Source organism: Somniosus microcephalus, chromosome 29 (genome assembly GCF_052327205.1).
Source record: "Somniosus microcephalus isolate GS21.2 chromosome 29, FLI_Smic_1.0, whole genome shotgun sequence".
In the NCBI taxonomy this organism is placed as follows: domain Eukaryota; kingdom Metazoa; phylum Chordata; class Chondrichthyes; order Squaliformes; family Somniosidae; genus Somniosus; species Somniosus microcephalus.
The window spans coordinates 5,706,571-5,719,580 of NC_141015.1; the positions used below are offsets into that span (position 1 = coordinate 5,706,571).

The following is a 13,010-nucleotide window of genomic DNA, read 5'->3' on the forward strand; positions in this document are numbered from 1 at the left end:
TCTTTTGGGGAATGCACCAAATGACACCCACCTGCAGATGTTCAGCAGAAGAAGTTGCTCCATCCCTCCTTCCAAGCAATTGGTGTCGATGCTGTTTCTCTCCCCTCTCTCCCGGAATGGAGGCCAATTTGGAGAGGCAGTGGTGGAAAGGCCTCTCCTCTTGTAGATGTTGGATGTTGGCCGTTGGCCTCCGTCCTCCGTCCTCCGTCCTCCAGGCACCTCAGTTGTAGCTGTTGTTGCTGGTTTGTGGTAGAGGTGGTCTGGGGTCTCTCCTTCTCCTCCACTCCCTGGTCAAGGAGACCACCACTTTCCACTCTGTTGCAGCTTGAGCCAGCAGCACAGAGAGCAAGGCAGAGAATGAATAAAGCTGTGAGGTTTGTCCTTGTCTTGTCCTCTTTTCCTCTGGCCTCACCTGTGTGTTGTTAATGTATTTGTCTCCTGTCTCATTTGATTAATTATGTCACATGACCACTCTGGCCTGTATTTAAGCTTCCTGTTTCCTGTCCTCTTGACTCAGTCCTGGGTTCGCCTGCCTGCAGGTAGCAGCTCTCGCGAGTCTCTGTGTTTTCGAGTTTCAAGGAATCTCCTTTCGAGTGTTACTATGTCTCTGTGTTTTCGAGTCTCAAGTGAATCTCCTTTCGAGTGTTACCCTGTCTCTATGTTCTCGAGTCTCAAGGAACCATCTCTCGAGTGTTACCACGTCTCTGTGTTTTCGAGTATCAAGTTAAGCACCTTTCGAGTTCTGCCCAGCCTCGAGTCCTTGGATAGGTTTCATGCACTTGGGTCCACTACCGAAACCCTAGCAAAATAGCCCCGTGAATGCACGGCCCCGTGACAGGTACAGAGTGAAACACACACTCACACAGCAGAAGCTGACAGATAAAGAATAAAATACCAGAGACTGACAGTTACGGAGTAAAGACCACACACAAATTCCAGACTCAGAATGATAAAGGGGACAAAAAAACTCAGGCACCAGAGATTAACAGCTAGGGATTAATGCCATTACTCACAAACCAGTGACTTACAGATGCAGACCAAATTCCACACTCCCGTCCCAGAAACTGACAGGTACTGAACAAAACCCTTACTCTTACAACAGAAATTGACAGGTACAGCATAAAACCCACAATCACATACCAGAGACTGTCAGATACAGAGTGAAACTCACACTCACATACCAGAGACTGTCAGATACAGAGTGAAACTCACACTCACATACCAGAGACTGTCAGATACAGAGTGAAGCTCACATACCAGAAGATCACAGGTGCATTAAAGATCCAACATTTCCATACCAGAAACTGAAGATAGTGAAATAACACAACACTCACATTCAAGTGACTGACAGAAACAGAATAAAATCCACAATCACATCAAGAGACTGTCAGATATAAGAAAGTAAGAAATAGTTATAAAGCCCCTCAAGCTTGCTCCGACATTCAATAAGATTATAGCCCAGAAATTCGGGTCGGGGGCTTCCCGCGGGTGTAAGCCCCCGACCTGCACTTAGCTTGCGCGCTGGCTGTTGAGCTGTGTGCCCCCATGGAATTCCGATCCGGGGCCTGGTCCAGCTGCCGGCGCGCAGTGCTTGCGTATCCCAGGGGCGCAGTTAGTTCGATGCGTCCCTGGGATCACGTGGGCCATGGGAAGCCAATCGGAGCAGGGAATGCTCCATTCGTAAGAGTGACAGGAAGAGCTGTCAAGACTTATAAATACTACGGCCCCAAAACTGCACTAAATCTTCAAATAATGTTTTTTTTAAAACACATTTTTTAAATAAACTATAAATTACATGAAATAACTATTTTAAACAATAATTTAAATTTTTGAAAAAAATAATTTAATTTTCGAACGGGGCTAAAAATAAACTTACCTTGCTTTAAAGTATTTAAAAATAATAAACCTGTGGATAAAATGTTTTAATTTTAATTAATTGACCACTTAACTTGTAAAAAGCAGGCCTTACGCGTGCTTTTTACATGTGTAACTTCTGGAAACTTACCCTCCTGGGAAAACCTGCAAAAAAAACCTAAGTTCGATGCGCACGCGCAGCCTCTCCGGTGCACACGTTCGAACTCTGAACCCCTTCTTTCAGCGGAACGGAAGTGCCGGTTTCCCGCGCATGCTCAGTGCATGCAGGAAACTGGCACTTCCATTGGGCTTATGGGTGAGTACCCCGTGCGTACTCACCCGTGGAGACCCGAATTTCTGGTCCCATATCTGAACTCCTGCCACAACTCCAATATCCCACCCTATCCCTATATCCCTTGATTCCCTTAGTGCCCCAAAATATATTATCTCAGTCTTGAATACACTCATCGGCTGAGCATCCACAGCCCCATGCAGTAGAGAATTCCAAAGATTCACAACGCTCTGAGTGGATACATTTCTCATCAACTCATTCCTAATTGTCCGATGCCTTATCATAAGCCTATGAACCCTAGTTCTAGACTCTCCTGCCAGTGGAAACAGCCTCGCCGCATCTACCCCTGGCAAACACACTAAGAATTTGAAATGATTCAATGAGATCACCTCTCCTTCTTCTAAATTCCAGGGAATATATGCCTATTATTATCAATCTCTCCCCATCTAAAGCATGTATATTTTGCCTTAGATAAGGAGTCCAAATTGTGCAAAGTACTCCAGTTATGGTATAACCAAATGCCTATAAAATTGCAGCAACACATACTTATACTTTTACTGCAACACCTTTGCAATAAATGCAAACATACCTTTTACCATTCTAATTGTACCTGCATGATAACTTTCCCTGATTCGAGTAAAAGGACACTCAAATCCCTCTGAATAGGGACAGAGAAAAACCCACACTCACATACCAGAGACAGTGAGTAATAGGGTAAAATCCTCAATCATATAACAGAAACTGACAGATATATAATACAACACATTCACACATACTAGAAAAACCAGGTACAAAATAAAGCCTACATTTTGATACCAGACACTGAAGGTTACAAAGAAAAAAATCACACTCACTTCAAAGGGACAGAGAGGTACAGAGTAAAACACACACACACATGGCAGTAACTGAATATTACAGTCAAAAACCCACACACACCTCCCAGAGATATAAGTATTAGAAGCACCAATAGGTCATACAGTTACTTGAGCCTCACAGATATAGAATAAAGCCACACTCGCACAAAAGAAACTATCAGGTACAGAATGACCACACACACTTCCATGCCAGAAACTGACAGGTAAAGATTAAAACCTGACACTCGGAAAATAAAAACTGACAGATATAGAGTAAAATCCACCCTTGCACACCAAAGACTAACAAATACAGAGTAAAACGCGTACACACATCCCAGAGTATGACAGATATAGTGTAAAATCGACACACACATCCCAGAGTATGACAGATACTGAGCAAAACCCACAAACACATCCCAGAGTATGACAGATGCTGAGCAAAACCCACAAACACATCCCAGAGTATGACAGATACAGAGAAAAAAACACACTCACACCCCAGCGTATGACTGACACAGGGTAAACACCCCACCACACCTCCCAGATTATGACATATACAGAGTAAACCCCCACCACACATCCCAGATTATGACATTTACAGAGTAAAACCCACACTCACATCCCAGAGTGTGACATATACAGATTAAAACCCACACTCACACACAAAAGACTGTGAGATAAAGTGTAAGTCCCACATTCACATACCAGAGACTAACAGACACAGAGTAAATCTCACACTCACATCCCAGAAACAAGCAGGTATTGATTCAACTCCTCACACACACAACAGAAACTAAAAAGTAAAGAATACAACCTACTCACACATACAACAAACCAAAATGTACAGAATAATGTCCATCCTCACAATCCACACACTGACAGGTACAAAGAAAAATGCACACACTGATACCAGAAACTGACAGAGACAAATAATCAAACACTCGTTCACCTGTGACTGACTGATACAGAAAAATACCACACTCACATACCAGAAGCTGACAGGTACTTAATAAAACACACCTTTGCATAACAGAAAAAGAAGAGAGTGAAAAAGACACTCACATAGAAGAGACTGACAGATAAAGAAGAAAAACCACACCCACGAACCAGAACCTTACAGATTCGAAGTGAACCTTTTCTTCCATAGCAGAAATTGACAGTTAGAAAGGAAACCCCACACTCATGTATCAGAAACTGACTGGCACTGAGTAAAACCAGTACTAGCGTACTAGAGATCGACAGAATAGAACCCACATTCACAAACCAGAGACTGACTGATGCAGAGTAAATCTCACAATCACAGATCAGAAACAGCCAGTGGTAGCATAAAACCCACACTCACACTTCAGACACTAATAGATAGAAAATAAAAAATGCATTCAAATAACATTGACAGACACAGACTGAAACCCACATTCACAAACCAAAGGCTGACAGAAATAGCATAAAAACAATTCTCACAGAACAGAAATTGCAAGATGCAGAATAAAACCCACACTCTCTCATCAGAGACTGACAGACAGAGAATGAAGCTTACAGTAACACAGAGCATCAGAGGGCCTGGCAGATACAGAATGACTACACAATCACATGCAGTACAATTGATTACAGATAGATTCAGTCCCACACTCAGATACAGTACCAGAAATTAGCTGAAATGTATGAATCTTAAACTAACATCAAGTAGCAGAGACTGATAGATGCAGTACGAATCCCACTTTCAAAAACCGAGTGTATAGCATATTCATGCAGAATCCTTCGCTGAAAAACAGTGCGAGAGACAGACTGATTCAGAACTAATCTGACACTAACATACAGTACCAGAGACTGACAGATACAGAATGATTCCCACACTCACACTCAGTACCAGAGACTGACAGATACAGAATAAATCTCAGACTCGCACATCCCAGTGACAGACAGATGCAGAATTAACATCGCACACACGTACATTAACAGAGAATGACAGATTCTGAATGAATCCAAACACTGACACACGGTACCAGATTTTGACGGGTACAGATGGAATCCCACCCTGACACGTGATATCGGTGAAGGACAGGAAATGAATGGATCCCACACTCACATACTGTAACAGAGACTGAGATTGAGAATGATTCCCACAATTACACAAATCACCAGAGATTGAGTAATACAGAACTATTCTCCCACACACAAATTACTCGAGACTGGCAGATACTGAACTAATGTGGCGGGGACCACACCACAAGGTGTGAATATGGTGCACCGTTTGGAGGAAGTACATCTAAATTGCTGACCCGTCTGATATGCTTGGGGCATTGCATAATGGTGTGGGAATTGGGGAATGGGCAGATGAATCTCCCTCTGCTCTTGGGATGACCTTTCTGACTGCAGGGGGCGCGCTGGTGGCAAACACGCAATCTGATTGGATACATAAAGAAACCAATCAGAGAGATGCAGAACAATGGAAACTGACATCATTTCTAACCAGCCAATCATAATCATTGCCTTCACCCATCCCTCATTAGCATAGGGCTGTGGGGGCAGCCTATTGAAGCCGGGCCCGGAGCGGGATTGCGTCATTATGCATCCGAAATCGAGTTTGAGAATGGTTGACAAAAAGAAAACAGTGGCCAAGAAGGGTGCCAAGAAAACCATCACTAAACCAGCAGCAAAGGGCGGCAAGAAGCGCAGAAAGTCGAGGAAGGAGAGTTACTCCATCTACATCTACAAAGTGATGAAGCAGGTTCACCCCGACACCGGCATCTCCTCCAAGGCCATGAGCATCATGAACTCGTTTGTGAACGATATTTTCGAGCGCATCGCGGGTGAGGCTTCCCGCCTGGCACATTACAACAAGCGGCACACCATCAGCTCCCGGGAGATCCAGACCGCCGTGCGCCTGCTGCTGCCCGGGGAGCTGGCCAAGCACGCCGTGTCGGAAGGGACAAAGGCGGTGACCAAATACACCAGCTCCAAGTAAAACTCCACGCTGTCCTGAAAGAACAAACCCAAAACACAACGGCTCTTTTAAGAGCCACTCACAACCTCTCCGAAAGAGCTACTCAAACCCGTATCTCTTTCGACACAATTTGCTGCTATTTTTCTCAGTTTACTGTAATTATTTCCTGATGAAATGTTTTTGAGATCATTTTTTAAGTTACGGATGCAGATTTATTTTGGAATTCACAGATAAGCAGTTTCATAGTCCGTTTCGACCTGAGTGTCGCTGTTGAATTTCCTTCCCAGTAAACTACAAACACGGTCCATGGTCGTTCGTTGTCTTTACTCTCAGACCAGACGAATTAAAAGCTTGTTTTAGGGATGAGACTTGGATTTCAGTCACTTCGTTCTCTGTTAAGACCTTTTAATTTTGTTTATAATGCCAGTTGTGAGTCAACCCATTTGTTAACCCGAGATTTCCTGCAGTGCAAAAACCCAGAATGATAGTTCGTACAGAGACCAGAACGGGGGCAGTTTGAACCCTCTGTCCCTCTTCCCTTCTGACAGAAGGACTCCCTGTTCTAGTTTCACTGCTGCAGCAGCGCCTGTGCAAAGCATCGATCGATAATCTGTGAATCCTCACTTTTACAAAGATTGAGCTGGAATGTGTCCTGTTACAGAATCAATGCAAATTGATTCCCGCCCGATACAGTTTGAAATTGAACCCGGAATTAATCCTGATTGTAATAGCCTAGAATTTGCAATGGAGAAATGGAATAAGACAAAAGGAATAAAAAAAGGTCTGGAAATCTTTGGCTAATAGTGAATTTATTAACTTAATTCGCTGGTTTAGGAAAATATTGGCGGGCTTTCTGAAATTAAAAAATCGTTGGCGGTCTCACTGTTGAGAACAGTTATTTCCACCCTCTTTTCATTGGTGGAACAACAGACTGTGATTGGTCACCGGAAAACACCAATGAAATTCACCACAGAGCGACCAATCACAAGTTCGCTGTCTGCATTCCTCCAGAAGGTATAAGAAGGGCAGATGAGGGAGGAGATTTTCATTCTTTCTCTCATTGTGTTGATTGTGGAAATGTCTGGAAGAGGAAAAAATCAGCTGTAAAGCTCGGGCTAAGGCAAAGTCTCGCTCATCCCGGGCCGGACTGCAGTTCCCTGTGGGCCGTGTTCACAGACTCCTGCGAAAGGGCAACTACGCTGAGCATGTGGGTGCCGGAGCCCTGGTCTACTTGGCAGCTGTGCTCGAGTATCTGACCGCTGAAATCCTGGAGCTGGCCGGCAATGCGGCCCGCGACAACAAGAAGACCCGCATCATCCCCAGACACCTGCGGCTGGCCATCCGCAATGACAAGGAGCTCAACAAGCTGCTGGGAGGGGTGACCATCACTCAGGGCAGAGTGCTGCCTAATATCTAGGTGGTGCTGCTGCCCAAGAAAACCAGCACTGCCAGCTCCAAGAGCAAGTAAAGTGCACAAGATTCAATCTAATAACCCAAAGGCTCTTTTCAGAGCCACCCACTTTATCTGTGAAAGATTTGCTTACTATTTAGCCATTTTCAGTAAACTGTCTGTCGAACATGTAGAAATCTAGATCCACAAACACTGCAGCGGGCTTGCTGTTAGCGAATATTCACATCAGTATTTCAATATAGAGAAGGTCTGGCTTCAGCGAAAAACAATACACACGGAACCCTAACGGGAGACCGGCACTCAATGAACACATTGCTGGGAGAGCCGAATATTAACCGATGTTTAGAACCGAGTATAAAGTGAGAGCACGGTTGTTGGGCTTACCGTTTCTTATTGGGACAATAATTCCATAGGGAGAAATATATACATCCGGAACCATACAAACATTTCCCCTTATAATTGGCAGATAGGATCGAACCAGAATTACAGCACTGGTTAATTTTTAAATATTCCAAAAAGTAACTAAAGTTCCCACCTGTCCCTGCATTAAGAGTTGGTTTTAAAGGTTAGATTCAGACTTCAGGCACCTCGTTCTTTCTCTCGGATCTATCCCGGTATGTGGAGTTGGATCAATTTACTATCATAATTGCCACTTATAGTTTCCGATACACAATGGCCGAGATCATTCACTCTACTGGGCAGCTCACTCACATTTCAACCCAGATCATGAACGCACCGTCACATATTCAATGTCCAAGTTTATAAATCCCCAGTTAAGGTAACACTACAAGACCTGCACGGTATGTGCACAGCCCGATCTGATTGGCAGAGATCGCAGCTCTTTCCTTTGCTGATTTGGTGGCTCTTAAAAGAGCCGTTGTTGTATTTGGTGCTAAAGTCTGGAGCCGGGCAGGGTGAGTTTAGGCACGCTCCCCGCGGATGCGGCGGGCCAGCTGGATGTCTTTGGGCATGATGGTGACTCGCTTGGCGTGGATGGCGCACAGGTTGGTGTCATCAAAGAGCCCCACCAGGTAAGCCTCGCTGGCCTCCTGCAGGGCCATGACGGCCGAGCTCTGGAAGCGCAGGTTGGTCTTGAAGCCTTGAGCGATCTACCGCACCAGGCGCTGCAAGGGCAGTTTGCGGATCAGCAGCTCGGTGGATTTCTGGTAGCGGCGGATCTCCCTCAGAGCCACAGTGCCGGGTCTGTAGCGATGGGGTTTCTGCACTCCGCCCGTGGCTGGAGCGCTCTTCCGCGCCGCTTTGGTCACCAGCTGTTTGCGAGGAGCTTTCCCTCCGGTCGATTTGCGTGCTGTCTGCTTGGTCCTGGCCATTTTCTGAACAGATCTCAGCACAATCTGGAACACACGAACTGTTAATTCGGACTATGCTGTGTGTCCGCCTTGTTATATTCAGTGAGGGACTACCCCGAGCACCGATTGGCTGGAGACCGGTGCCCAGCCAGTTCAAACCCAACTCTGACCAATCAAAGAAACACTGGAAAGCCAGGCCCCGATTGGCTAAGCTGTGATTAATCGCCCATTTCAAAAAGTTCACCAATTTTAGTGCAGGATATAACCGTTGTGACACAAATCAATTTAAATTTGCACATATTGAGATGATCATTACCAGAATCATTGAATGTTTTAACTGTAACTTGCTGGGCGTGGTGCTTTAGGGCCCATCCCATTGCCCGCACTCTGGGCTGTTGATGCTGACAGGAGCGGGGAGAGGGAGCCGCGCCAATCTCCCGCTCTTCCACTCGAATCCTCTCACCTCTCCTCTCCAGCCCATTCAGAATTTCCCTCCACCCGTCCGATTGTGACGTAAGCCGCCGCTTTCAGGGGAGAGGATCAGAATTCAGTCGCTTCTCTCTGTCCCCGTGGAGCCTGTGAGAAGGGCTTGGCCAATAATCTGTCATTCGAGAACTGTGCAGTGAGCGATCTGATACTCAGCACATTTTAGATTGCTGAATGGAGACTTATTGCCGCCGGTTACAGATAAGAGGCTGACAAATTAAACCTGTTCGTAGAACAGCGCCAGGAATTACTGACGGTGAACACAGACTAAAGAACAAAAGGACGGAGATTTTAAAATTGTTCCCTTGAAATTAGACTTTAGATTAATTCGCTTCTTTCTGGCACTGGAATTGGCAGCATTTTCAAAAAACAAAAAAATTCAAACATTTTACCTGGACGACAATTTCAACCAATGATGTGCTTACTTTCTAATCTGTGGCTCTGTGATTGGTTGAGAAATGGGATTGTGAAGCGGATCCCCAATCAAAAGTAAGGTCGGGTTAGAGCGGGCTCAAACTGCGGTAATTTCAGGTCCCCGAATGATTGAACTGAAATTTCACAATTTCACAAACCTGTCCGTATCAGTGCCGGACACCACCGTCTGGCTGCAAATAATTCACAAGTTGGACTCTTTTCAGTAACCCATTCAACGGCTTGTGCCCGACCAGCCGGCTAATTATTAAAATTAGAATCATTACAGTATAACTGCACAAGGAACAAATGTGTAGACGCGATGTGGCTTTACACCGAGTGGGAATGTTCCGTCTGAGGAAATACTCTCTCCATAAACCTGGTGCAACCGAAAGCGAAATTCAAATATTACAGAACACATCACATATCTGTTAATAATATTTCTGACCACAATCTATTTTTGAGAACAATCTACCCCAGCTCCCGTTCCCAGGTCACTGCTCTCTCTGTGAGGTGGTGGGTGGCTCTTAAAAGAGCCTTTGTGTTGTGTTTGTTTAAAAGAGTCGAGTTGTTCAGCCGCCGAATCCATAGAGAGTGCGGCCCTGCCGTTTCAGAGCATACACCACATCCATGGCAGTGAACATCTTGCGCTTGGCGTGCTCAGTGTAGGTGACCGCATCCCTGATCACATTCTCCTCGTAGATAAGACCCGAGATCTGCTTGACACCACCACGGTGAACCAGGCGGCGGATGGCTGGTTTGGTGATGCCCTGGATGTTGTCATGGAGCACTTTACGGTGGCGCTTGGCTCCGCCTTTGCCCAGTCCTTTGCCTCCTTTACCTCATCCAGTCATGATGAATCTTCAGTCAAACTTCTGCTGAATGAAAAACGAACTGCTTCTGGCTGCTCTTATATACAGCCGACTCCGACCTGACTGAGAAAGTGCAGAATGAGAGAGGCGGGGAGGGGAGGAGGCAGAGTGAGAGATTAAACAGAGAGAGCGTTGAGGAGGAGACAATGTCAAGAGTGACAGACAGAGCAGAGAGCGGCCTCTGTTCTTCCAGCTCCACCTCCAGCTTTCTGTAACCGCCAATTTCAAACACTTTATCGACAGTAGAAACAAAAGACAGCGCTCCGCACAAACCCTTACAGACTTGGACTTCATATTCAAGGGTTTCCTGAACCCAGAATCTTTTAAATAAGGCCCTGTTACAATTAACAATCAGTAATATTACCGCCTATATACAGTCCCTTCGAACACAAGTCGACCCGTCTCCTTCCATGTCAATCTCAGACCTTATTCCATCTCCTCACACTTCCCACACAGATGGGTTCAGCAGTTTACAAACACCTTATTCCAGGTTATTTGGAGAATCTCATGTGTTGGGGTTCGAGTTGTGACGCGGGGTATCTCTGCCAGTGTCTCCGTCTCACAGAGACTCTCACCCTGAACCTGTGAACTGAAAATGACCATGAACAGAGACTGGAGCCGAACACCCACCCCCCCGCATCCCCACCCCCAGTTAGAGTGAGTCCCGGCCTGGACATCCCATTCTCTGTGTTTTATTGCAGACACTGGGGGAGGGGTGGGTGAGGGTGCAGCGAATGTCAGGGAGTCACCAGGGAGCTGGGGTTCATTTGAAATGATTTCAATCTGGAATCTGAGCACAGCCCCGGGACATGGATCATTTGATTCCGCGTTCAGCTCTTTTTGGAACGACGTGGGTGGCTCTGAAAAGAGCCTTTGGGTTCAGATGTTTACAAGTTGTCATTTTTATTTTCTTTTGCTCGCTGCTTTCTGAGACTTTGCTGATTTGGGCTTGGCCTTTGGTTTTTCCACCTTCTTGGCCGCCTTCACCATTCCGCCTGTGGCCTTCTCGGGGCTCTTGGGCTTCTTCACCGCCGCCTTCTTCCCAGCCATCGCTTTCGCTGTCTTTTTAGACTTTGGTGCATTCTTGGTGATCATTTTCTTGGCTGCTGGTTTCTTGGCTGCTGGTTTCTTGGCTGGAGATTTCTTGGCTGCTGGTTTCTTGGCTGCCGGTTTCTTCACCTTCTTTCCCTCTTTCCGCTGGGATTACTTCTTAGTGAGCCAGATGGAACCAGATGCACCCGTGCCCTTGGTCTGCTCCAGGGAGCCGTTTCCCACTTTCCTCTTGATACTTAACCTGATCTGGGAACTTAACTTCAGCACATCGACGCCGCTGGCAGTGTTATGTATTGTGTGTTCTCCTCCCACCTGTGGTGGCGCTGTCACAGCAGATAAATGGTTGGGTGTTCTCTTGGTTAAGTTTAGCTCTCTTTGTTCAGAACCTTCCAGAACTTATTTCCCTTCCTGAATAAAGCACTTCATGTTTGAATCTCTGAGCTCTGAGTCCTAAATTGTGTCTAGGTAGAAAGGTACTGACACAACAAGTGGCGAAGAGGATTGGATGAATCTGCGTTGTGGGAACTTTCTTGTTTTCGACTACAAAACACTCAGAACAGAGATTGCAGCATCACATTAACGTTACGGCAGTGAGTAAACAGAAATTTTAATTTGAAATGTGAGATGGCTACTCTATTAGGAAACATCGGTGATTTTGATGAAAATGTAGAGCAATGGAGCGCTTATACGGAACATTTTGACTATTTTGTATTGGCGAATGCGGTGGCAAATGAAAAGGTCGTGCCTACCTCTTTGAGTGTAATGGGGCCGAAGACATTCAGTTTACTTCACAGTCTCATGCACTCAGATAAGCCAGGAGCTAAAACATATAAGCAACTAGTGGAAATTCTTGGAGCACATTTTTCACCAAAACCTCTGGTTATTGCTGAGAGATTTAGATTTCACAAACGGAATCAAGAGGAGGGGGAATCAGTGATGATATTTATTGCTGCTTTAAAAAGGTTGTCAGAACACTGCGAGTTCAAGGAGGTGCTGAAGGACACTGTAGGGGGGCATCTATTAATTGGTTTATGGTAACATACCTGGCCAGCAGCCTTTTTGCCTGCTGCAGTGTAAACCAATTTTAACAGCGGTTCTGAGTTGCTACCCCACCTTTCAGTTCTGACTAGAGGACTTATAATTAATGATATTAAAACCGACAATTGTTTTGGATGTGAGCAAAATTTATTAAACTAAAGAAACCATAGTCAAATATAAACTATACCACATGAACACAGTAAATGCAGTAAAAGTGTATAACGGGGGGGGGTACAGATGGCAAAAACGAGGGGTACAATGGCTACAATGTTATTTAAACAATCTTAGCAATTCCCTTAAATCACCACCCCAATCTCCTTGCTAGGTTGTCTTGTTGAGGAGTCAGAACACCCTGCTCACCTGTGCTCCAGCGAAGTAAAAAAGAGAGTGATAGCTTCTCAGTAGCTATCTTTATACCTGTGTGCTGCTGCCATTCTGTCTGGAAAAATTCCCGCCTAAAGTTCCAGTACACAAACAAAAGGACT

General features: G+C 45.4%; 1 protein-coding gene and 1 pseudogene across 1 annotated transcript; both read left to right on the top strand.

The window, feature by feature from the left end:
* Window positions 1-5,590: 5,590 nt before the first annotated feature.
* LOC147098391 (histone H2B-like) lies at window positions 5,591-6,016 on the top strand. The gene has a single exon (XM_085969973.1). It carries the CDS (start codon window positions 5,591-5,593, stop codon window positions 5,963-5,965), a length of 375 nt encoding a protein of 124 aa, XP_085826099.1. The 3' UTR covers window positions 5,966-6,016.
* A 1,005-nt stretch (window positions 6,017-7,021) lies between these two features.
* On the top strand, window positions 7,022-7,412 carry LOC147098392 (histone H2A-like; annotated as a pseudogene).
* Window positions 7,413-13,010: the final 5,598 nt, after the last annotated feature.